This window comes from Rhipicephalus sanguineus, chromosome 8 (assembly GCF_013339695.2).
Source record: "Rhipicephalus sanguineus isolate Rsan-2018 chromosome 8, BIME_Rsan_1.4, whole genome shotgun sequence".
Taxonomy (NCBI): Eukaryota; Metazoa; Arthropoda; class Arachnida; order Ixodida; family Ixodidae; genus Rhipicephalus; species Rhipicephalus sanguineus.
This window is the reverse complement of record NC_051183.1, coordinates 146849097-146873403: the sequence shown is the minus strand read 5'-3', so window position 1 is coordinate 146873403 and position 24307 is coordinate 146849097. Positions and strand designations below refer to the sequence as shown.

Here is a 24307-nt window from a genome sequence, read left to right as displayed (position 1 = left end):
AATATAGACGGCAGCGTCTCTATGGCGGCGTCTCGTGCCCGGTCCCAACGCCCTGCGCAGCGCCGGCGTTGGGACCGGGCAACGCTGCCACGGCTATGACGTCACTCCCTTGGAATGCGCAGATCGGCGAGACGCGCGCCGCGGCGGCGGCTCCGGTGCGCTAGCTGTACGCTGTGTGACGTCACGGCTCCTCGTGCATGCGCAGCACGGTTCTTTTACGCGCACGCGAAACCGCTCCGGCTCGGCCAGTGTAGCCAACGCTACAAAGTAGTTTCTAGCAGAAGTTAATCAATCGCAGAAGCAGATTGCTTTGCCATATGCTCCACTGCGCACATTATCTGATGCTTTCCCAATTAAATTAGGCACTCACACGGTCCGTTATGCATTTCCCTAGGACAACTCGATGGCGAAAGCAATATTCTTGTTCTTCTCAGTCAATTGTGTCGACACCCCTCCCCTCCCCCCCACCGCGCACACACACACCTGATAGGTTTCTGCCCTCAACATGGTATTGCGCTGCCCCCAGGATTGGAGACATTAGAAGCTTGCTGCACCTCACGTAGTTTTACAAAGCCCCCGGGATCGGCCCACCTTTGACCAAGCGATGGTGTCATCTGATGAGACCACCAAGTGAAGTCACGTTATGTGACTTCACGATGGAGTCGTCGCGTGACCATTAAATTTTGCATCACTCATATAGACGCCGGCGGTAACATTTCGCGTTTGATGAGGCATCTGAGGCCAGAAGCGCAAAGCGTCCTTAAGAACGTGTGCACAAACTGCCAGTGCAAATCTTTCCTGGCCTTACAAAAGGAAGTTAGATGGACGGCCACCACAAACTTGCCTTCACCCTAAATATGAAAGCCAATCTGGCTCTGTGAATTCAACGTTGCAGTGTACTTTGCGCATCATGACGCCACCAAGCGAGGTCACGTAGATTAATATGCAAAGAAGTGTTAGCCCTTAAATATTCGTGTACTGTTGCTCGGGAAAAAAGTCAGAAAGCACCGTTGGACGGTAGTAGGCAGTATCAAATCTATTTTAACCAAGAGTATTGCGCTCTGGTGGTTGGTCAACTTCTAGACGTCCGATTTTCCTAGCTAGAAGAGCAACTACTGGTAGAGTCAATCTTTATCATAGAATGTCCACTGTTATTTACAGTAGAAGGTACAAGTTTTATTGATGCGCATTTCATTTCTTTGAAGCCATGGTGTTTTTTAATGCGAAAGTGTTTTATGCCGGGCTCCACCAAAAGCTTAGTGACGTGACGGAAGTTAGGTAAGTCAAAGAGCGCACTAGTTTTACAGCCTCGCCGCAATATAGCACTTCATTTAATTCTCGTTTTCGCTACCACGCTCCACTTCCCGTCCCTTAATTCACTTTCGGTTTCTATTTCCGGTTCCTTAATTCGCTTTTAGTTTCTTGAACCACTCGCACTATTGCACGTGCTTTCCGAACAATGCACTTACAGCCTAGCAGAGGAAACTCTCATGGAAAGAATCGTTCAAATATCAGTGAAGGAGCGCACGAAATACAAATTCATGCACGCATAAAGAAGAAGCAAAACACAAGCGTTGGACTGCAACTTTTGTGCCATGCTTCATCAATTTTATAGCTCACCAACTACCCCATCACTGCTTATCAAACAGTCGCCCAGAAGGTAGACATGCCGCTAGATGTAGTAGATGGAACATGCTCAGGAAAAAAAACGACGCATAGCGCGCATCGGATCATTGAGTTAAAGACGACGCAAATAACGGCAAATGATTCCTAGGGTGTTACGTGCCAAAATTAACATGTTATTATGAAGCAGTGGATAATGATATTTGCTGGGGTTTTACGTCCCAAAACCACGGTATGATTATAAGAAACGCCGTAGTGGAGGGCTCCGGAAATTTCGACCACCTGGATGATGATAATGATAATATATGGTTTTTAATGACACACGGATCATTTCCTGGGGTTCTTTACCATGCGCCTCAACATAAGTACACGGGCGCCTAGCATTTCCTCTCCATCGAAATGGGAGCGCCGCGGCCAGGCTCGAATCCGTGGCTTGGAAGACCAAGACGTGAAGGAGCTTCACTGCAGGTAAGTACATTCAAGATTGGTGCGCTTGAAGAGGGTCGCCATTTTTTGCCGTGAACACTGCTAAATTTATGCTATTTTGTTTGATAACGTCAAACAAAGCCTCAGCGTCTTCCGCGAACACAAGCTTTACTTTAGTCTGATGCCCCATTCCTATGAATGAAGGAGCAATCATTTTCGTTTCTGTGTGACGTAAACATGAGTGGATACCACTCGCAATTCAATCAATACGCGCGTTCCCAAAACGGTTTGTTCGGGACGGAACTCAAGTCACCCCGAGTTCGAATACGAGGGAGTAGTTTCTTTATCGCCTTCGCTACCCTTACAGAAGCTATCTCTTCATTGCCAAACATTTCTTCATAAAATACTTGGACAATGTCACTTATAAGCGTTGATCCTATCAAGATTTCGAGCCTTTTAGCTACATGCTGTTATCTCCACTTGCGTGGTTGAACAGGCACCGAACGAAGTAAAACCAGTTGATTGCGCACGATAGTCATGCGATACAAGGCAGAATGGACGTGCGACTGCACGGCAACGCAGGGTAGGAGACAATTCACAACTGATATCCCTAACACATGGACCAATCGAGAGCTTATTTACTCATGACGTCCCGTGAACTGACTGCTCGCGTCACGAATTGTGCCGAAAAGACGGGGAACACCAAGAGTGAATAACACGCTAGCTCTTTGTATCTTCAGAGGTTGTTAGGGGCCCTCCAAGTGTTCCCAACTTTCCACGCGCCTAATACGCACGAGTATGCGTTATATGTCGCCAAAGCCACGGTCTCATTCATCGCAAACGCGCGGTCCTTCCCAGGAACGCCTCCGCGTACTTTCCTTTTTAATGGGACATGAACGTCCATATTTCTTTGGCGGCACTCCACCATCGGTTCACCCTTGCTCAAACCATTAACAACGCCAGGCTGCCAGACCGTCTAGTATAGCATGCAGTGGCTTTCACGCGCTTCCCGTTTTCGTTTCACCCATGCACACGTTTCTCATTCTTATCTTTCTTCAAGCTAAAGTAGTCACTGTTGAAAAGGAAGCAACAGCAAGAGACGGCGGTGTTCTTTTTTTTTTGTTGTTCTCGGCTCCAGCGACTGTCGGAACCGTAAATCCCTCTTTAATGAGAAGGAATGACACATACGCCTCCGCTCCCTAATGGAAAAGTTAAGGAAGCCTTCGAAACGGCCTTGTCTACGAGGTAAAAAAAAGGAGAGCGTGGTTTCGCCTATAACTCTTCGCGTGATTTTTATCTGCAGCGTTTTAGGGATTTGCGCGCCCTCCCTCAATCGTCTTAGTATCTTATTGCGTGTCTTGAGAAAAGTTCCTTGGCTAGAGGAACCGCGTCGGGGACACGGTATTTTCCTTCCAGCACCGATAACGGATTGCCACAGGATAAGAAGCTAAACGGCACTTGATTTGGAGCCAAGCCGGACAAGTCCGCTTAGTCGGTCGAGAAAGCTATCGCCTGGTACTTACTGCGCTTGCTAGGCTTTCCAGTTTTCAAGGAGCTCATATCGATTTCGTATCGATACACTTGCTTTAGTTTTTGTGTGTTTTGCGAAATGTTACCGTGGCGTGTATGGCACAGTACGTGGTTTATGCGATGAGTATCTGTTCGCGCCGCATCCACAACGTACTTGAAAACTGATTACGACTCCATTTTTAAAAGTTTTCGGGAGCGTGCTTGCCATGCGGGAGAAACGATTCATCATCTTTTCTTCCATTCTTGCCCGTGGAGTCTTAAGGGAAGTCGCATACATCAGGCGCTGCGGAAATTGGTTTGAGCTATATCTTCAATGGGAAGGCACAGCGCAACTGAGACAATGGACAAGAACACGCAACACACACGAGCGCTGACTTTGAACTGGATTTATTTTGCAACCAACTGCCTTATAAATGCGCTTAAACTTGACAATTGACACATCGGTAGTCAAATAGAAATGATCGGTTCTTTTTTTTTTCTTTTGGTTTATCAACCGCGATATACTAACAACCTGATTCTTGCTCTTTCCAAGATCCAATTGACCAACATACCAAGATAACAAACCCAGAAATGGACACTTATCAACACATGGCTAACTGCAATATCACAATGCTCACAATGGTACAATTATTTAACCCGCTGGCGCAAGAAGAAAAAGAAAAAGAAAAAAAAGAAAGAAAAGAAAAAAAAAAAACAAAACGCAGAAAAAAAACGGGAGACAGTATCAACATATGCATTGGTGAAACACTGTAGAAGCTAAATAAAACCATCAAGATACTGAATCTCGGCGTCACTCAGTAAAACGGAAGCCCTGCTTACGCAGTTGTCAGAGGATTTGTTAATAAAGTAAGCTTCAATAATTTCCCGCTCCGTCCTGTCACTTGATTTCTTTAAAAACTCTGTAGCGGGAAAAGACGGCGAGCAACCACACCTCCTGCAGTGCGCCGCTAAAAAAGCCTCCGGGCTTATTTCGAACATTTAGGTTATGTTCCTTAGCGCGCTCATTGAAGCACCTTCCTGTTTGGCCGATGTATCGGCGACCGCAGCTCAAGGGAATCTCATAGACAGCATTTGCCACACACTCTGTGAATCTGTTCCTATGCTGTGTTGTGCACTGTGGCAGCTCATCCTTTGTTGTCATTGTACATATTTTTGACAATTTGCATGGTGCAGAAAACACAATTTGAACATCGTGCCTCGAGGCAATCTTCTTGACTCGAGGCTTTTTCCGCTACAAAGTTTTTAAAGAAATCAAGTGACAGGACGGAGCGAGAAATTATTGAAGCTTACTTTATTAACAGATCCTCTGACAACTGCGTAAGCAGGGCTTCCGTTTTACTGAGTGACGCCGAGATTCAGTATCTTGATGGTTTTATTTAGCCTCTACAGTGTTTCATCAGTGCATATGTTCATACTTTCTCCCGTTTTTTTCTTGCCTTTTTGTTTTTCTTTTTACTTTTTTTTTCTTCTTGCGCCAGCGGGTTAAATAATTGCACCATTGTGAGCATTGTGATATTTCTGTTAGCCACGTAGTGATAAGTGTCCATTTCTGGCTTTTGTTATCTTGGATTGATGGTCAATTGGCTCTTGGAAAGAGCAAAAATGAGGAGGTTAGTATAAAATGGTTGATAAACCAAAAGAAAGAAAAAAAAGATCACTTCTTATTGACTACCGATGTGTCATTTGTCAAGTTTAAGCGCATTTAAAAGGCAGTTTGGTGCGAAATAAGTCCAGTTGTAAGCCAGCGCTCGTTTGTGTTGCGTGTTCTTGTCCATTGTCTCAGTTGCGCTGTGCCTTCCCATTGCTATGAACCAACTCGCCCAGACCAAAATCTTACTGCTATATCTTCACGTACGTTTAAGAAGAATGCTCATGCTTACCATCCACTTGGAAGTAAATTAAGTGTTAAGATGCGCGGCTCTTCCCCAGCGCCTACTTCTGTATGAAAACTCGAAGTTTGTTTATTTATTTTTGCAATTCTTTAGCACACTAGGTGATCATTACCTTAGCTTTTTTTTTTGGAATTCGGCATCCGTATAATGAAAAACAAGACCAGCAATTCCAACGCCCTTTCAGCGAGAGTGGAGGACCAATTAACAAAAAGGGTTGCGAAATGTAACATCGAAAACGTGCGTCTCAGACCTCTAATAATATGATAAAAAAAAAAAAAACTATCGGCACATAACACCTGACCTTGCATGTACGAAGTTCGTTTATATACTGCACTAAAGATGCAACACATCGGACAAAGTTACAAAACATCAAAGGAACAGCGAGATTTACACATCTCAAACCAGTTAACCACTTAACGTTTTGCACAGGGCCCAGGACGCGGCCCGAGCTGAAGGAATCCTAGACTAAGAACGCCTCTCCTAAGCTATATTCTCAAATAAAGACGTTTAACCTCTCTCTATCTCTCTGTCTCTCTTGTTACTGCACAAGATTCAAACAAGAATTCAAAGGGCGGCATTGCTCAGCTCTAGAAAACCTTTATCGAGTGGAGTTCAGATTTTTTGCTAGAAACATTGTTTAGTGTTCTGTTTGATACTGGCGTAGAGTTCATTGACAGATTAAGTTTATACGATGTGCCGTATGCAAAACTCTTTGACAAACGTCGAATCAATTCAAATAATATTTTGTTGTAAGTGCTCCTGCCATTGCGATATATGGTCCGTAAGCTATAGTGATACGCCCAGTAGCAGGGTAGGGTAATCCGGTGGGGCTCCTGTAGGACAGCTTCAGGTTTAGTTGACACGTGAGGCCCACTACGCAGATGTACTTCTTATCTCTAACTCCATTGTGTAGTGTGGCTTAGCTGTCGATCTTCTAGTTAACCTCCCTGCCTTCTGCATTTCTTTTTCCTTCATTCTTATAACGATGAGCACTATATGCAGCTCGCCGTAACTGCGTAACAACATGGCTGCGCCCGGACATTCCGCTTTCATCCTTACCTGACTTTGCTCCTTTTCTCTGTCGTGATGCAGCAAGAATATGTTAAAATCAGCCATCATTTAGCCCCACTTCTCGAACAGGCATCGCTATGTTTGAAAGGCATCCTAGAAACGGTTTCTTTTATTTTTTAATTTGCTTTTATTTGGTGCTATCATTCTGAGACAGAACGAGAAAAATTGAAAAAAATGTATTTCATCTCAACTTCGGAGATGGCATTACAGCATTCGCTTTCATCATCATCATCATCATAATCATTGTCGTCGTGTGATACCTCCGTATTGCGCTACAATTGTTAAGCATAATTCACGAGAGAATTTCCACTTCGGCGCATGCACCCCTCGGCGACTGTATGCTACAGTGGTAATACCTCTAGTGCTTCCGCAGAGAGACTGCACATAAGCTCAGTAGGCCTAACGTATGCATCACTCTAAATAGACAGGGCGTGCAAACACGGACACAAGAAAGCAGTCAGGACACCACAAATGCCGACTAACAACTGAAGAGACGCACAACGGCTCACTATGCATCACTATGCAACGCGTATCAACTGTACACCATTAGAGTATTCTAGCTTATCAGACGGTCAGCTGAATTTGTCTTGAATAACGAACGTTTTCCTTTTCTCCAGCACATTCCTCGTGGTGTATTCCTAATGTATTTCGAGATTAGTTGGCTGTGTTGTATATATGCAGATTTAGCAACGTACGTTATCTGTAATTGTGTGTGTATGTTTTGTTTTTGTTTGTTTGCCCGTTACGTGGGCTAATTTTCATTTTGTCGGGCTTTACTTGCGAGCACGTATCGGGCTGTCCTGCTCTTGTTCGGCAATAGGGAGTACGTTTTTCTAAGGCACCATATGTGTATATTTCTTCATATATTTCAATGACTCCCGAGAATTATACTCAGTATAGTACTTGGAGCATCGCCTCGAACATTACCACCGCATCTGACACAATGTCGATGAAAGTAAGTGATAGCTGCGCCGCGGTGCGTCGCCGTGGAGCGGCATGAAAACCTACATTATTGAGCTGCGCCATTGCGGAGATCGTTGTTGCCGCCCCGATGCCATTCGCCCCTTGATTATTACCCACTGACGCCAGCTGCAGCGTTGGTCACCAACAAACGATGGCCTAGCGACATCCTAGGGCACCACGCGTTACATAAAAAGCGCTCTCAAGAGCCACCATATGCTTACTTCGTGGGAGTATTGCCACCACGCTAAAACGGCGAACCGACTTCTGCAAACGCCGCTTCGTACTCGGTGTAAGGACCTCACTTTATTATGACGAACACCTTACATGCCTCACATCAGACGCGAAACTTGACCGTCGGCGTCAACATGAGTGATGCAAAAAGTCATCCCGCGATGACGTCACCACATGGCGCCATCATGACGGCACAGATCGCCAAAATTTTGTGACGTCACCATGGCGTCATTATGACGTCCCATGGCGACATCATAAGAAGTGGTACGCTAGTGTGTATGTATATTAACCATGTTTCTTTTTTTATTGCGATTGCAATTGTATGAACAGTCTCGACATGTTTTTTGCCGTCGCCGTCATGTCCCGTAAAAAGTTCAAATTTATAAGATCCCCCGCGCATCTTATGTTTTACCGCGGGTTAAAGTGCGCAAGCGGGGGCGACGAACGCGGCCGGAGCAGCGATCAAACGAGCCGGCCCATGTCCGTCGTTCGGAGGGCGCATGCGATAACATTACCCCGCTCGGGAGGCCTGCCATCGAAGCAGACAGGAAACGCCCCACTCGTCTTGAACGAGCATGAAAAGACGCGAGGGGGGGGGGAGGTGTCGCTCGAGCAGCAACTTCTAACTGATTCTAAGGGCGCGGTCGCAAGCGCTGGCGCGCGCGCTATCTCAGGAGCCATCAGCGGGCGGCTCGTATATGCCTTGTACGTGCTGCGCTCTCAACGCGAAGTGACTATGCGAAAAAAGCATCCCTCCCTGGAGCGGCCGTATTCTCTTACATCAACATTTTGCAGTTACGCGTGATTGGATACAAAAGTGTTAGCTGCGAGCCTCACATCGTATAACGCTACAATTTGTTGCTATCGCATTCATTGCTTCGCCCTTGAGGTGAAACTGTGAATTTTTTAAAATAAACTAGTAGTTGTGAGTGCAGAGGATGACCTGCCGATTCGTTACTTCTTTTTGTGCCTTGCGGCTGTGCGATGCTTCACACCTAAAAACAGGAGTTAACTATTTGCAGAACTGAAATGAAGGGAGAACGACGAGCAAGATGAGAGGTCAGAAACACTAGTTCTCAGCAAAACAGCCCAAAGAATAAGGCACACCCACATCAACATGCACTCGTATACGTGATTTCACAACAGTTGTGTGCACATTTTTCTCACGTTATGTTTATGCAACATCTGTCACTTGTGGGAACGTTTCTAGACATTCACCGTTTTCATCATTCAAGAGGTATTGACGGTTTAGTTTTTTGACCGTTAGCGCTCCTAAAGCAGGGCACTTGTTGAGATGGGGAAGAAAACTAAATCTTACACACCAGCGCACATCTTCGTACGGCTTGATATTTCTCCACATCTAAACACGTGGTACCACCTTTGAAATGGCGTTGGCTTTTGTTATAACGAGTTCGTGACACGGTTGCACATTGTCTTTTCAGAACTTGGTACGCAGAGAACGCCGCGCAGCAGCAATGAAAGGTACGACTTCTAGAGCTAGCAGCAACCAAAGCTAAGATCGTCATGACTGCCCTGTGGGTCTACTTTATGTGAGCTAAGTCCTCCTCGGTAAGGCAAAACCCTGCCTTCCTCCATGAAGGCATTCCATGCCACGTCATTATTCTGCACGTCCATTCCGATTGTTGACAGTCACGACGCACCGCCGCCAAACGCGCAGCAATGCTCCACGAAAACGGCCCGGAACTTCTACTGCCTCAAGGTAGCTCTATTCGGATGTATACACAATGCCTTACATTAGGAGTGCACATAATGCCTTACAGATGCTACCTCTCTTCTCCGCAGAATGACGAATAACGGCGTAGTGGTTGCTTCCCAACTTCACAAAAATTATGATTTGTGGTGTAGTGGGTAAGTTGCTAGTGTACTTGTCCCAGAAGAGTTGATAACGGGCTCTAGAAATGCCGCTTTACTTTTGCAGCTGTCGCTGTGACTGAGCTGCGCTTTCCGCGCAGTTCAGGGATTTTTTCAGCATTACTTCCACCCAATTACTAAAAAGAAAGAAAGAAGAAAAGAAAGGGTCCGTACGTTCGTTTTCATTCAAGAACAAATGCACTCTATTGCCTAGAAGTCACCGCGTGTTTGTAGCATGTTTTGGGTCATGTTTTCTTTACGCCAGTGCTCTCCAGAATATTTTAAACAGAGAAGCTAGCATAGTGTCGAGTTCTCTACCGTATTCATATTGAGAACCGACGCTTTCAGGCAACAGCGCTGCGCACTGGGCCTGTTCGTATCGCCTGCTGTCCCAATATATCGAGAAGGCACAACGATGCACGCAGCCGTCAGTACAAGCGCCACACTGGAAAGAAAGACCTCAACAATCGTTCTTTGTCGTTAGAGCCATATCGTGTACTGAAGCAAGGTATGAGACTTGGCCGGTGTACACGAAGGAGCGACAATACACGAAGGAGCTACCGACGTCCAACTAGCGTTTAATGAAAAAAAAACAAACATATCACTTCGCAAACGTGATAGCAACTACATTTGGCTCTGCAGTTTATCATAGCTCATACAAATGCTGGAGAAAAAAAAAATGCTCCAGGCCTGCGCGGAACACGCAGCAAAGTCACAGCGTCAGCTGGAGGAGCGAGCTTTCTAGGACCATTTGTAAACTCTGTTGGGGGGGACTACTAAAGGTACAGTCGCGAGGTACACCACTACGTCATAGTCATCGTCATTTCGCGAAGTAAGGAAGTACTCACTGCGCTATAATTCATGGTCTTGCGAAGTAGCTAGGTACCCACTTCACGTGTGTAAGACAATACGCTCACCTATAAAGCTGCGCACTTGCGGTGGCTGATGATAACAAACAATGATGACTCAGCCATTTGTAATGGGTGAGAAACTCTAAACCACCCACTCGTTACTCAGTTCACATTGTGTGACACCTGGCGTTATATTACTCTTGTGCCATGCAATATTACGATTGTTAATTCTGTTAACAAATGTAATACTTGTTTTGTTAACGAACACACGGCATGACTCCTGAATAGAATCAAGCACCGGCGTGGCTCCGTGGTAAACGCTTTACGACCACGCAGAGTACCTCGGTTGAATTCCAGCTCGAACCCTGTTTTAGGGCCCAAGCACCTTAGGGTCTCGGCGTGTCGGCGTGCATCGTCGTCTGCTGTCGTGACGGTCCATTTGCTTGAGCGCAAGAGGGCGCTACCACCTCAGCACTCGCCGTGTGGCGAGAGAGAGCGAACGGCGCGCGTTGACCATGGAAACAGTCTCGCTGCGATGAACGCTGAAGTACCAGCTCGCAAGGAAGGGGAACGCGCCCTCGCCCGCGAGAGACAACGCCGACGCAGGCAGCGTATGTTGGCAAGTTTCTTGATTGAAAAAACCGACTGCTCGCGCTGCACAGCCGTTCGGCGACCACCCCGTATATATAGGCACTGGATCTTGACCTGCAATGTAGTGCCAGTGGGAGATTTCTCTTGTGCGTAGTTGAACAATAAAGATTCGCAGCGTGCACGTTACCTAAAAGCGGACTGTGGGTCTCTGTGCCTAATCTTTCTTCTCTCTCTCATTGCCCATTTGTAGTGCTTTTGCTGTGGGAAACACCGGCGCACACTGCATGCTTTGCCCCTCCTCAGGTTTCACGTTAGTGGAGCTGAAACACCCTTCCCTACATGCTTGGCCCCTCCGCAGTTTTTTTTCGTGATAAGGAATAAACTTTAGACAAAGTTCGCAAGATACCACATGAAACCTTTGAAGAGCTTGTATGGGTAACATTGCATAAAGCATATTGGACATTTACATAATCTAATTCCTTAATTGTTATGCAAAATATAATTAGTTCAGTTCATAGTGGTAACAAAACTGACATTTAAGAATTGCATGAAATTCAGCAACGAGTGTCCTGGCGCCGCTCGAAAAACGCCTCAGTATGTTCCATTTTCTCCTGTCTTACCCTTTCGTTTTTGTTTTTACCCTTCAGATTCAGATGGCGCAGGCCTGCCAACCTACATAAAGACTTTCAGGTGTTCGTCCGTTTTCTTTGTAGCAATTTCTTGCCGTCTCCGCATTGCGAAACCGAATATATAACGACGAGAAGGGAGCGCCGAAAATGGCAGCAGATCTGTTGACGCCCTGGCGTTTCGCCATTGATATACTTAACGCTGCTTACTGTTGTTCCATTATATGTCCGCAATGCTGATGTCTGTAGCTCACGTAGCAGCTGGACTGGAACTCTCTGTACAAATTCTTATCTCATGAATTTTGAACAATGAGGACATTAGTCGGATGAAGCGCATAAGCTGTATGGCCGTCACAATTGCTTCCTTTTTTTTTGTACCGCTTTTGGAGCCCGGCACTAACAAGACATTATTCAGTGGCGTTCCTGCTCACATATTCTTAGCACTTTTTCCTAAGCGACGACAATCAGAAGCAATGACGCTGGCGAGGGCCAAGCAACGCGCTATGCGTCGCGTGCGAGCAGCAACACGTGCGTTGCGACTCGCGACGCCGCATGTGCAGCAAGACGCGACAGCAACGGCTTAAGCTAACGCGTCAGCCGCTTGTGTCGGCGTGCGTGCGGAGCTGTGAAACTGAGCTTCTTATAGGCTTCCCAAGCAACGCTTAGCGGCGCTGCTGGATGGATGGATGGATGCTATGAGCGTCCCCTTTATAACGGGGCGGTGACATGTCTGCCACCATGCTCGAAGAAAAAAGAAAAAAAAACTTCCTTGTTTCATGCTGGCCTAATACCTTGTCTACATTGATTAAATCTATCTTATTATACCAAAAAAATTTATAAATTCACGTACGGTCTATCTCTGTGCCTCTTAAGGCAGAATGACCTTATTCCCCCCCCCTAGGGGGGGGGGGGGAATAAGGTCATAATATGGCGCTGCTCTTGACAGGCAGCGCCATCTCTGGCAGAAAAACAGAAACTGGGGTGTTCGCAGCGCGCGTTTTCCCTTCTCTCCACCGCGTTGCTGCTCGCTTCTGTGCACGTGCAGAGCTCTCGCGGTGCACTTTCGGCACCTCGCAATGTACCGCGTGCAGTGCGGCTTCAAAAGGATTTTCGAGCTTAACTGGCACTTCCGAAAAGCGAACTTGATAAAATGAGAAAGGCTCGTCAATCACGTTAACGGTGAAGAGCAGACGATCGACGACAACGACGCCCGACTCAAAGCGAAATGCATTTCCCAAGTCGCGATTACACCATGTAGGACGTATACCTCGAGGTAAGTCTCATTCTGTCATGTTAAAGATGAATAATGGTCCACATGCACTCCGAAATGAAGCCGTTCGCTATCGATGTTCTGCGGTGTGGACTACGAATCATATGATTGTTTTTTGATATGGCATGCTTACAGTAGCAGCCGTGTACTTTCGTGAACAAACGTTTGCGGCGTGCGAAAAAAAAGATTATACGGCCTTGACACTGCTTCCTGAGAAGGTTAGAGTCAAATCCTCCGTGCCGCTGAAGAATCACCCGCCGATTAAGACGCGAGGCAGCTAGCTCAGCTTCAACCACTGTGAAGCAAGATGGACTGCTCGCCTCGTTTTTTCGGCTCTCGCGTCATGCTTGCAGTCTCTTTTTATGATACCGACTTGACAGGCGTATAATACCTGTTGCGTGAACGCGGCTAGAAAATCGCACAAAGTCAGAAGGTGGTTACTTCAAGGTTGCAATTGCAAAGCATGTATTAAGTGCCAGTTATATTTAGCGGCTTAAATATATATCACCCCAATAAAGTGACAAAAACAAAGCAAACCTGCAGAACGATGTCAAAGCTAGCTGAAAATGCACAGACGTCCCTTCCGGCGTGATAAAGCAGCCTTCCCGACGCGTGAAATGCAGGCGCCGAACTTCTGACAATGTGCGGAGTTCAGTTGAATTCAACCAACCGCGCCACGCTAACGGTATAACGCGAATGTGAACGTTCAACAACGACGGGTAGGTCTCACGAGCACGGGGAATCAAAACACAAAGTTGCTTCACCTACAACCGTAACTGGACTTTAACAATGCGAGAAGACAGCGAGTGATCATTACTGTAGTCGCTGCGTGCGTGCGCCCCGTTACTTACCGATTCAGGAAGTCGGAACGAACGAAAGCGATGAACTCAGACAACCAAAATAGAAGGCGAGACAGCGCTGTCAGCTATCCACGCTTGCCGCCTTCATTTCTCGTGCGACACGCCCGGGAACCGATACAGTTTAACACGTGAATCGTGTGCCTTGTCTGCACTGTTGTGGCTGGCCACTAAACCACTTCGGACCACGCTTGCGCTTCCGCGGGGTCGTTTCTGCCATCGTGGGAATGCGCAGCTTCGAACAGCAAGCCTCTCGGTTCAACGTACCCAGCTGACGGCCTCCCAGTTACCCGCACCGAGAGAAGAACGCGTGCGCACGTGCGCTACCGCTACCGTGAAAGGGGCTGAGTCGGCCGCGCGAAGGTTCAGAGCTTTTCGACAGAGCCGTAGCGCGGCTGGCGCGGCGCTGTCGTCGCGCCGCAAACTTGAGCTTGGGTTCCCTATAGAAACGTTAGGAGGAACCACATGTGTTTAGAATCGAATGTGAATGATAGCATTAGGTTCTCCACTTTGGGACAGCGTCTTCGCTGTCCTGTTGCTAAGATAGTGCGTCATTGTGCATTTCGAAAATGTGGCTAAAGACGTAGTGTACTTTACGAGTACTCTAACGGGAGAGCAGAAAGCTGTCCCAGATCGAGCATAAATTGCCAAAACTTGAAAAAGGTCGACCTGTGCATGCAGCGGATCCGCAAGTAGTTTGATGATGAATGCCTTGTCAAGGATCTTCACATTGGGCACAAACTACACACGTGGGTCACTTACTAGAAACTTGTTAATATCGCAGAAAAGCTGACATTTTGTGGTAGATATCTATTCCAGATCGCACTTGGCGCAAGTCTTTTAACCGAATCAGTCATAAAAATAAAATTTCTAATTCTAGTCGACGACATTTGTATGTGCCAATAATTCGAAGGGTGATGTGAGACTACCTCCGCTCACTGCATTGCCGTTATTTCGTGGAGTGGCGTTAAACGCGTAAGCATTTCTATGCCGACTCCACGAAAAAAAATCACAGCATATCCACGGAGTGAATGATGATGAGTGGGCGAAGCTGCGGAGGTTCATCGGTAAACCGTGAATCTTCCGTGAATTCTGCCCAGTACATCTGCCCAGGAGAGGAGAAATAGGGGGAAGCGTAGAAGAGGAGAGGGTGATACATATCACGTACTGTCGCAGCGCATTGTCTTTAGGGAGCCTTCATCTGTGCACGCCCCCTCCGTTTTTAAGACTGGTTACACACTACTACGGGACGAACGGGTGCCGCTATAAGGAGCTTCGCCCCTAAAACTCTCCTTCCGTCTTTCTGTCTGCGTCGCTCAGTCACGTAAGACGACCATTGCCATAAATAAATAGAATGCAACGAAATAAATGTTCTCGCTGGAGCAGGGTTGAGCCAGAGCCTCCACGCCCCAAAGGCGAGTGTGTTAAACATCGGCGTATGCGCTCATACTTGATGACAGTGAATATATCTGAAACATATTGTCACGTGGTCGTGACGTCGACGAAGACAGCAGTCGGCGTTTGCAGAATGAAACTGTTTATTTGGCCGAACTTGTGGCCGGGAAAATGAAAACTAGAACTACAGCAGTACACGCTGTACAATGATAGCGGCGAACGGGGCGTCGTCCGTCGATCAACTGACAAGCGGTCAAGTGCGTCGGTTTTTATACAGGTGCTATCGAACTTTCCAGCGATATCGCTGGTGGCGGCGTTATCTCTCGACAAAGCTGGAACATTCTCGTGCGGCGCGCAAACTTAACAGATTGTTCCAAAACAATCGCGAAGCTTCCTACACATCACGGCGAGGCCTGCGCAGCGCATTGCCCACAGTCTTTGTGGGTGAAGCTTTCGCTCATGAAATATAAGACTCGCGGCAATGCCCCCCTCTGAAAAAGCATCGTCCCGATGCTTAAAAACAGAACATGAATACGTGCAATACTAAAGAAAAAAAAATAAATAAAGCAAACATTAGAGTCCTCAGGTGCGCTAACGAGCATAGTACGGTTTAAGGCGCACCACATGCACGACCTCGGGTCGAGCTCGGCGCCTCTGGGAGTTCGTGATGCCGTCGGGGACAACCTCGTAGTCGAGTGCGCCGAGACGTCGAAGTACCCTGTACGGTCCGAAGTATCGTCGAAGAAGCTTCTCGCTCAGTCCGCGTCGTCGTATTGGCGTCCAGACCCAGACACGGTCGCCGGGCTGGTACTCGACGAAGCGTCGTCGAAGATTGTAGCGACGGCTGTCGGTGTGCTGCTGGGTCTTGATGCGCAGGCGGGCCAGCTGTCGAGCTTCTTCGGCACGTTGTAAGTAAGCGGCGGCGTCGACATTTTCTTCGTCGGTGACGTTGGGTAACATGGCGTCGAGCGTCGTCGCCGGGCTCCTTCCGTAGACCAACTTGTACGGCGTCATCTGCGTCGTTTCTTGGACGGCGGTGTTGTAAGCGAAGGTCACGTACGGAAGGACGGCGTCCCACGTATTGTGCTCAACGTCGACGTACATGGCGAGCATGTCGGCGATGGTCTTATTTAGACGCTCGGTGAGGCCATTGGTCTGCGGGTGGTAGGCGGTGGTGCGGCGGTGGCTCGTCTCGCTGTACTTCAAGATCGCCTGAGTTAGGTCCGCAGTAAAGGCGGTACCTCTGTCTGTGATAAGGACCTCTGGGGCGCCATGACGCAAGACGATGTTCTCCACGAAGAACTTGGCTACCTCGGAGGCACTGCCTTTGGGCAAGGCCTTTGTCTCGGCGTAGCGGGTGAGGTAGTCAGTCGCTACGACAATCCACTTGTTGCCGGAAGTCGACGTCGGGAACGGCCCCAGTAGGTCCATCCCGATTTGCTGGAACGGCCGGTGCGGTGGTTCGATTGGCTGCAGAAGTCCCGCTGGCTTAAACGGCGGTGTCTTCCGTCGCTAGCAATCTCGGCAAGTCTTAACGTAGTGGGCGACGTCGGCAGGAAGGCGTGGCCAGTAGTATTTTTCTTGTATCCTCGCAAGCGTGCGGGAAAAGCCGAGGTGGCCAGCCGTCGGGTCGTCGTGCAGGGCCTGCAGAACCTCTGGTCGCAGTGCCGAAGGTACAACGATGAGGTAGTCGGCCCGGGCCGGAGAGAAGTTCTTTTTTACGAGGACGTCGTTTTTCAAGAGAAATGACGCCAATCCCCTCCTGAATACTTTTGGAACAACGGCGGTCCTGCCCTTGAGGTATTCCACAAGGCGCCTGAGTTCCGGGTCGGCTTGCTGTCGTTCAGCGAAGTCGTCGGCACTTATGGTTCCCAAAAAGCAGTCATCATCGTGGCCGTCCTGCGGCGGTGCGTCAACGGGGGCACGAGACAAGCAGTCGGCGTTGGAGTGTTTTCTTCCGGACTTGTAAACGACGGAAATGTCGAATTCTTGGAGTCTTAGGCTCCACCGTGCGAGGCGACCTGAAGGGTCCTTCAAGTTGGCTAGCCAACACAAGGCGTGGTGGTCGCTCACAACTTTGAAGGGCCGGCCGTAGATGTAGGGGCGAAACTTCGATGTAGCCCAGATGATGGCCAGACACTCCTTTTCTGTTGTGGAATAGTTGATTTCTGCCTTTGATAGCGACCGGCTAGCATAACTGATGACCCTTTCCAATCCGTCGGTCTTCTGCACAAGGACGGCGCCGAGTCCTACGCTGCTTGCGTCGGTGTGGATTTCCGTATCGGCGTGCTCGTCGAAATGCGCAAGTATCGGAGGCGTCTGCAGGCGTCGTTTCAATTCTTGAAATGCCTGAACTTGCGACATTTCCCACCTGAATTCGACGTCAGCCTTCGTGAGTTGCGTCAGTGGCTCGGCGATCCGTGAAAATTCTTTGACGAAACGTCTGTAATAGGCGCACAAGCCGAGAAAACGGCGTACGGCCTTTTTGTCGGTGGGCGTCGGGAAGTCAGCGATGGCAGCTGTTTTCCGCGGGTCCGGGCGAACGCCATCCTTGCTGATCACATGACCCAAGAACAAGAGCTCCTCGTACGCGAAGCGGCACTTTTCAGGCTTCAAAGTGAGTCCGGAGGTCTTGATTGCTTGAAGTACAGCTTCAAGGCGCCGAAGGTGTTCGTCGAAGTTTGAGGAAAACACTACGACGTCGTCCAAGTACACGAGGCACGTCTGCCACTTCAAGTCGGCCAGTACTGTATCCATAACCCGTTGAAAAGTCGCAGGTGCCGAGCAAAGACCAAAAGGCATGACCTTGAACTCAAACAGGCCGTCTGGCGTTATAAAGGCAGTCTTTTCTCGGTCTCTCTCGTCGACTTCTATTTGCCAGTAACCAGTCTTGAGGTCCATCGACGAAAAGTACTTTGCGTTGTGTAATCGATCCAGGGTGTCGTCTATCCGGGGAAGGGGATACACGTCCTTCTTCGTGACTTTGTTCAGGCGACGATAATCGACGCAAAAACGTAGAGTCCCATCCTTCTTCTTCACTAGCACCACCGGGGATGCCCACGGACTCCTCGACGGCTGGATGATGTCGTCGCGCAGCATTTCGTCGACCTGTTTCTTCACGGCCTCGCGTTCTCGCGTCGAAACTCGGTAGGGACTCTGACGGAGTGGTCGAGCATTTTCTTCTGTTATAATGCGGTGCTTAGCAAGGGGCGTTTGTCGGACCCGCGATGACGACGAGAAACAGTCCTTGTATTTCAGGAGCAGGGTTTTGCGCTTGTCTTGCTTGACCTTCGGAAGGCTCGGGTTGACGTCGAAATTCCGTACGGGACCTCTGTTCGTCGAAGCAGGTTCGACAGCATCGAAGAGGGCGAAAGCATCGCTGGCGGCTACACATTCGTCGATGTAGGCAACCGTCGTACCCATGTTGAGGTGCCTATATTCGTGGCTGAAGTTTGTCAGCAGTACCTTTGCTTTACCGTCATGCAGCTCGGCGATACCTCTTGCGACGCAAATTTGACGATTCAGGAGTAGTTGCTGATCGCCGTCGATTACGCATTCAAGGTTCGCAGGTTTTTCGGTGCCGACGGAAATAATGACGCTGGAGCGCGGCGGAACGGTCACCTGCTCTTCTATCACATTCAGTGCATGGTTCCCTGGCGTCGCGTGGGGCGGCAGCGCTTTGTCTGAGGTTAGTGTTATCGACTCAGACCTCAGGTCGATTACGGCGCCGTGGTCACTTAGGAAGTCCATTCCGAGTGTCACATCCAGTTTTGTAGGATTACAAAGCTCGCAGGATAAGTGAGGTTATTGATGGTGACTCTCGCCGTGCAGACACCAATCGGCGTTATCAGGTGGCCTCCAGCTGTCCGGATTTCTGGTCCACTCCAAACGGTCTTTACTTTCTTCAGCTTGGTGGCGAATGGCCCACTGACGACGGAATAGTCGGCACCGGTGTCGACGAGAGCTGTGACGCTGTGGCCGTCGATAAGAACATCGAGGTCGCTTGTTCGTCGTCTTGCGTTGCGGTTAGGTCGTGGCGTCGGATCACGGCTTCGTCGATTTGTCCCGCTGTTTCGACGTTGCGTCGACAGGTTTTCTTCGGGCCGCGAAGTTTCGTCGTGAGGGCTCCGTCCGGTTTGCATCGTGTTCTGAAGGTCTCGTCGCGTTGTCGTCGTCGGCGGCCGCGGATGATCTTCGGCAGTTCGTCGTACAGCAACCGCACCTCCATCGGTTGCTGCCCTTAGTTTCCCGGATACGGGCTAGGCGACCGGCCCCGGTTTGGGCCAGTGTACTGCCGGCGGTGCGGTGACATGTAGCGGCCAGGCGACGGCGAGCGGGATGGTCGTCGTTCTTCCCACTGTGTTCCGGTGAGGTAGTCGTCGATGTCGCGAGGCCGTTCGCCTGGCTGCGGGCGCGGCGCGTTGACGGCGAATCCGCGTAGCCCCATCTGTCGATACTGGCATCGGCGGTATGTGTGGCCGGCTTCCCCGCAGTGATAGCAGAGCGGTCGGTTGTCAGGGGCACGCCAAATGTCGGTCTTTCGGGGGGCGCAGCGTTGTCCTGTCGGCGGGCGGTATGGCGTCGGTGGTGGTGGCGGCGGTGCCAGGCGGCGGAACTGCTGCGGCGGCGCGGCGTATTGACGTGGGCGAGGAGGGGGGGGCGTTGCGTCGGGCTGCAGTAGCATAGCTCATGGCTTCCGGCTGAGCCTGCGGTGCTTCGGGAATTCCAAGCGATTGCCGGACTTCCTCGCGGACAACGTCGGCGATTGAATCCACTTGATGCTGCGGCGAAGGTAACAGTTTGCGCAGCTCCTCCTGCACAATCGCTCTGATGGTGTCACGCAGGTCATCAGACTGCAGCGCCTGAACCTCCCCGTAGGTCGTCGTAGGAATGCGGCGGTTGTACTACCTAGTGCGGATTTCTAGTGCCTTTTCGATTGTGGTGGCCTCCGAAAGGAATTCCGAGACCGTCTTCGGCGGGTTGCGCACAAGTCCGGCGAAGAGTTCTTCCTTCACTCCCCGCATCAGGAAGCGAACTTTCTTTTCTTCGGACATGGCTGGATCGGCATGGCGGAATAGGCGAGTCATTTCTTCGGTGTACAGTCCGACGTTCTCATTGGGGAGCTGTACACGGGTCTCGAGAAGGGTTTCAGCCCTTTCTTTCCGGATGACGCTCGTGAAGGTGTTGAGAAATCCGGTGCGGAAGAGGTACCATGATGTTAGCGTGGACTCTCGATTCTCGAACCAGGTCCTTGCGCCATCTTCAAGGGCGAAGTAGACATGGCGTAGCTTCTCGTCACAGTCCCAGTTGTTGAACGTGGAGACCCGGTCGTATGCCTCCAGCCAGCTTTCTGGATCCTCGCATGGTGATCCGCGGAATGTCGGCGGCTCCCTCGGTTGGTGCATGACGACCGTTGTAGGCACCCCAGCGGTTGTCATTGTGGCTGTTGTCTTCGCTGTGATCCTGGTCTTGTCCGGTAGGGGTTCGTATTCGGGGGGTAGTCCTTTCTGCCGGCGGCTGGTTCGAGGCTCCGGGTTGTCCTTAGAGTCGTCTTCTTCGCGGCTTGGGCTTGGGCCAGCGCTCCGCGGTGGCGTCCGGATCATGAAGCAGCACCTCCACCAGATGTCACGTGGTCGTGACGTCGACGAAGACAGCAGTTGGCGTTTGCAGAATGAAACTGTTTATTTGGCCGAACTTGTGGCCGGGAAAATGAGAACTAGAACTACAGCAGTACACGCTGTACAATGATAGCGGCGAACGGGGCGTCGTCCGTCGATCAACTGACAAGCGGTCAAGTGCGTCGGTTTTTATACAGGTGCTATCGAACTTTCCAGCGATATCGCTGGTGGCGGCGTTATCTCTCGACAAAGCTGGAACATTCTCGTGCGGCGCGCAAACTTAACAGATTGTTCCAAAACAATCGCGAAGCTTCCTACACATCACGGCGAGGCCTGCGCAGCGCATTGCCCACAGTCTTTGTGGGTGAAGCTTTCACTCATGAAATATGACTCGCGGCAATATGAATGTGTTGTACCCACGGTGAGAAACATATTTAAAAGACGAACGTTTTCTATTGTTTTTCCTCATTGTGCCCGACAGCTGCGACGGACACAGGCGGTTACTGGCGTCGGTGGACGACTCCCCACCAAACAGGCTGTGGTTAGGTAATAACAGCTTCCGCTGTAAAATGTGCACGACGAGTACCGTCTTAGTCTCATTGTGTCTTTCTCGAACATTTGCGTTTGTCTCGGTAACTTGCACAGGCGGGTGTAGTTGCGACCACGTGTGCGAGGTTACATAGCTACGTGTCTTTGCAATAAACGCAAGTTCGAAATCAGTGCTGGTCTTTGTCGCTCATTTTGTGTTCTGTTTCGATATATTGCGTTTGTAGCGCAAAAACTGTGGTCTATGAATGCCAGGAGCATTCAGTCGACACAATGTTCAACGTGAAATTTTGCGCCAGTTGGCACTTCTTCGCGGCACAAGAAAACATACAGCGCGGAAAACAGAAAAAAAAACGCCAGGCCTGCGATGAAACCGCAGCACAGTCACAGCGAAAGCTGGAAGAGCGGCGTTTCTAGAGCCCGTTGTAAGCTATCTTGGGGCTACAATACAAGTAGACTAGAAAGGTGCCCACTACGCCATAAATCACAATTTTTGTGAAGTTGAGAAGCACCTACTAAGCCATTATTCGTCATTCTGCGGAGAAGCGAGGCACCAGCTACACGTCTGTAGGGCATTATGTGCACTTTGTTGACGCGACGACTGATGACGATGAAGAATTATGGCTCAGCCCTTTGTAATGGATTGGGAGCTTTAAACGGCCCACCAGTTATGTAATTTGCATTGGGTGACGCCCGCTCGCTATTTCCGTCTCCCGTCATGCTGTATAACATACGTTGACGTGGGAGAGAGACGGGGGGGAGAACTTCCTGAGACCCCGAGGAAATGGATCATGCGCTCATAGGCTTCCTTGGCAACCAATCCAGTGCACTTGCGAGGAACCCACTACGCTATAAAGCATTGTAATTTTACTGAAACCCCGAGGAAATGGATCTGCGCTTATAGGCTTCCTTGGCAACCGATACAAGTGCACTTGCGAGGAACCCACTATGCTCTAAATCATTCTAATTTTTGAGAAGTAGGGCAGCAGGCACTGTGCCATTTTTCTTCATTTTACGGAGATCCGTGGTACCTGCTAAACGCATGTAAGGCATTGTGCGCACTTTGTTGATGCTGTGCTTGATGACGACGAAGAATTATGGCAGAGATCTTTGTAATTGGTTGGAAGCATTTCACAACCTACTCGTTGCGCAATTCGCATTGTGTGACGCCTCGTTACAGAATTCGTGTTGTGCGACGCTTGGTGCTTATTTTACTCTTCTACCACGCTATATTGCATATGCTAATTTGGTTCCTTCCCGACATGAAGCCTGTATAGGACCTTTTTGCAAAGCAGTTTCAAGCACCGGCATGGCTCAGAGGTTGAATACTGGGCTCCCACGCAGAGGGCCCAGGTTCGAACCTCGTTCCATCCTGGAGTTTTTTTCTTATTTCGTTTTTTTTCTTATTTCGATCGATACTGGTTACGGACACCGGCGGCGGCGGCGGCGGCGGCGGCGGCGGCGGCGGACAACTACGGCGCCAAAAACGGCCAGTGAAATGATCTCATAACAGCTTTCGCTGTAAAACGAACGGACTAAAAGACGCATCCGCTCGTTCCTATTTTTTCCGCGCCGCAAATGTTCCTGAGCGAAACATTGGGAAACAGATGCCCTAAACATCCATCGTCCCCTTTTATCAAATAAAGTTTTATGCTGTAATAAATACAAGCTGCTGTACAGCCGCTTGTATTTTATCACAGGACGACATCTTATTAATATTTGACGTGCTCTTTCTGGTGTCGCTTTCCAGGATGATGCCACAACGTATGTAAATTCTCACTTGAGTGTAACATGGCCCGGGTTTATCAGCATTGTATCGGTATGGTTTGCAGCCTTTGTGCACTTATAGATCGTTTGTGCAGACAGTGTAATCTCTGAGCGATGTTCTGTGAAATCATTACAGCTCCTGCGCTCGGTAGGGTCACGGGCCGTCAAGGTGGATATTCTCTTCTAACATGTATTGCGATTTGTACTTTTATATCGTCGAATAAGACAAAAAAACACATGCACACTTCATATGCAATGTAAAGAAAAAAAAAGGCAATGCTCGATCCGGCTTCGTGCAATGCACTCTTAATCAGATCCTGCGAAACTTGCTATATACCCGAGAAAGAAGGAGTTTTCTGTTCTGGCTACAGTTAACTCTTCAAGCAGGAACTGGTTCAGAGTGTGACTCGGCGACATGGTTGGCCAACTGGTAAGTCACCCTGAGTATTCAGTTACGGGACTCACCAATGATGGCGCAGACGGACACGAATGCGATGGAGGCCACAAAGTACCAGGTGAGGTTCCTATCTACGGGATGGGTGAGGAGCTTGATCGGTGCGCTCCGCATGTAGCGTGGAGTCACCACCGGCGGCTCGGTTTGCTGCTGTTGCTGCTGCTGGGATGACTGCTGCTGCTGCTGCTGCGGCTGTTGCGACGGCACTGACTTGTGCGTCCTCGCCCCTACACCAGGGCTTATTGCACTCTGATCCAAGTCAATGATCACCTGTCGGTGATCGGCGAGGGAACCGCGGCTGGAGTACGGCGGCGGCCGGCCGTCCTCCATGCGTCGCTCGCCGGCGGGTGATGCAGATCACCGGCTGCGTCACCGGCCGCCTGACAGTGTCATGGAGGTGACCGCTCCAGGAAGAGGACTCGGGACAGCAACAACGGTCCCGGAATCGCTGCTGTCGACACCACTTCCCTCGCTGCTGACGCGTTCGCAAGACGTGTCTGTACTCCGGTATTCCGCGTCCAAGCGTCCGCAGGGGCCGGACGGGGACGTCATCATTGTGCCTCCTGAAAAAAACGAACGAGAAAAAAAAAAACACTTACTCTAGTGAACAATAAAACTTAATGCTACTTAAAAGCAGCAATCGTGGTAGCTCAAGGAAGAGTCAGTACAGAACAAATAAAATCACCGGCCAAGCACACCGCTTGGCCAAGCACACCAGCGAAGC

At 49.5% G+C, this 24307-nt stretch overlaps 1 protein-coding gene across 1 annotated transcript in view; it reads right to left on the bottom strand.

Annotated features, from left to right (window-relative positions):
- LOC119402385 (uncharacterized) overlaps positions 1 to 24307 on the bottom strand; it is a 736276-nt gene that overhangs the window by 148881 nt on the left and 563088 nt on the right. Inside the window, exon 4 of the mRNA XM_037669521.2 lies at positions 23595 to 24146. Within this exon, the coding sequence (XP_037525449.1) occupies positions 23595 to 23913 (319 nt within the window). The 5' untranslated portion in view covers positions 23914 to 24146. The remainder of the gene's footprint in view (positions 1 to 23594; positions 24147 to 24307) is intronic.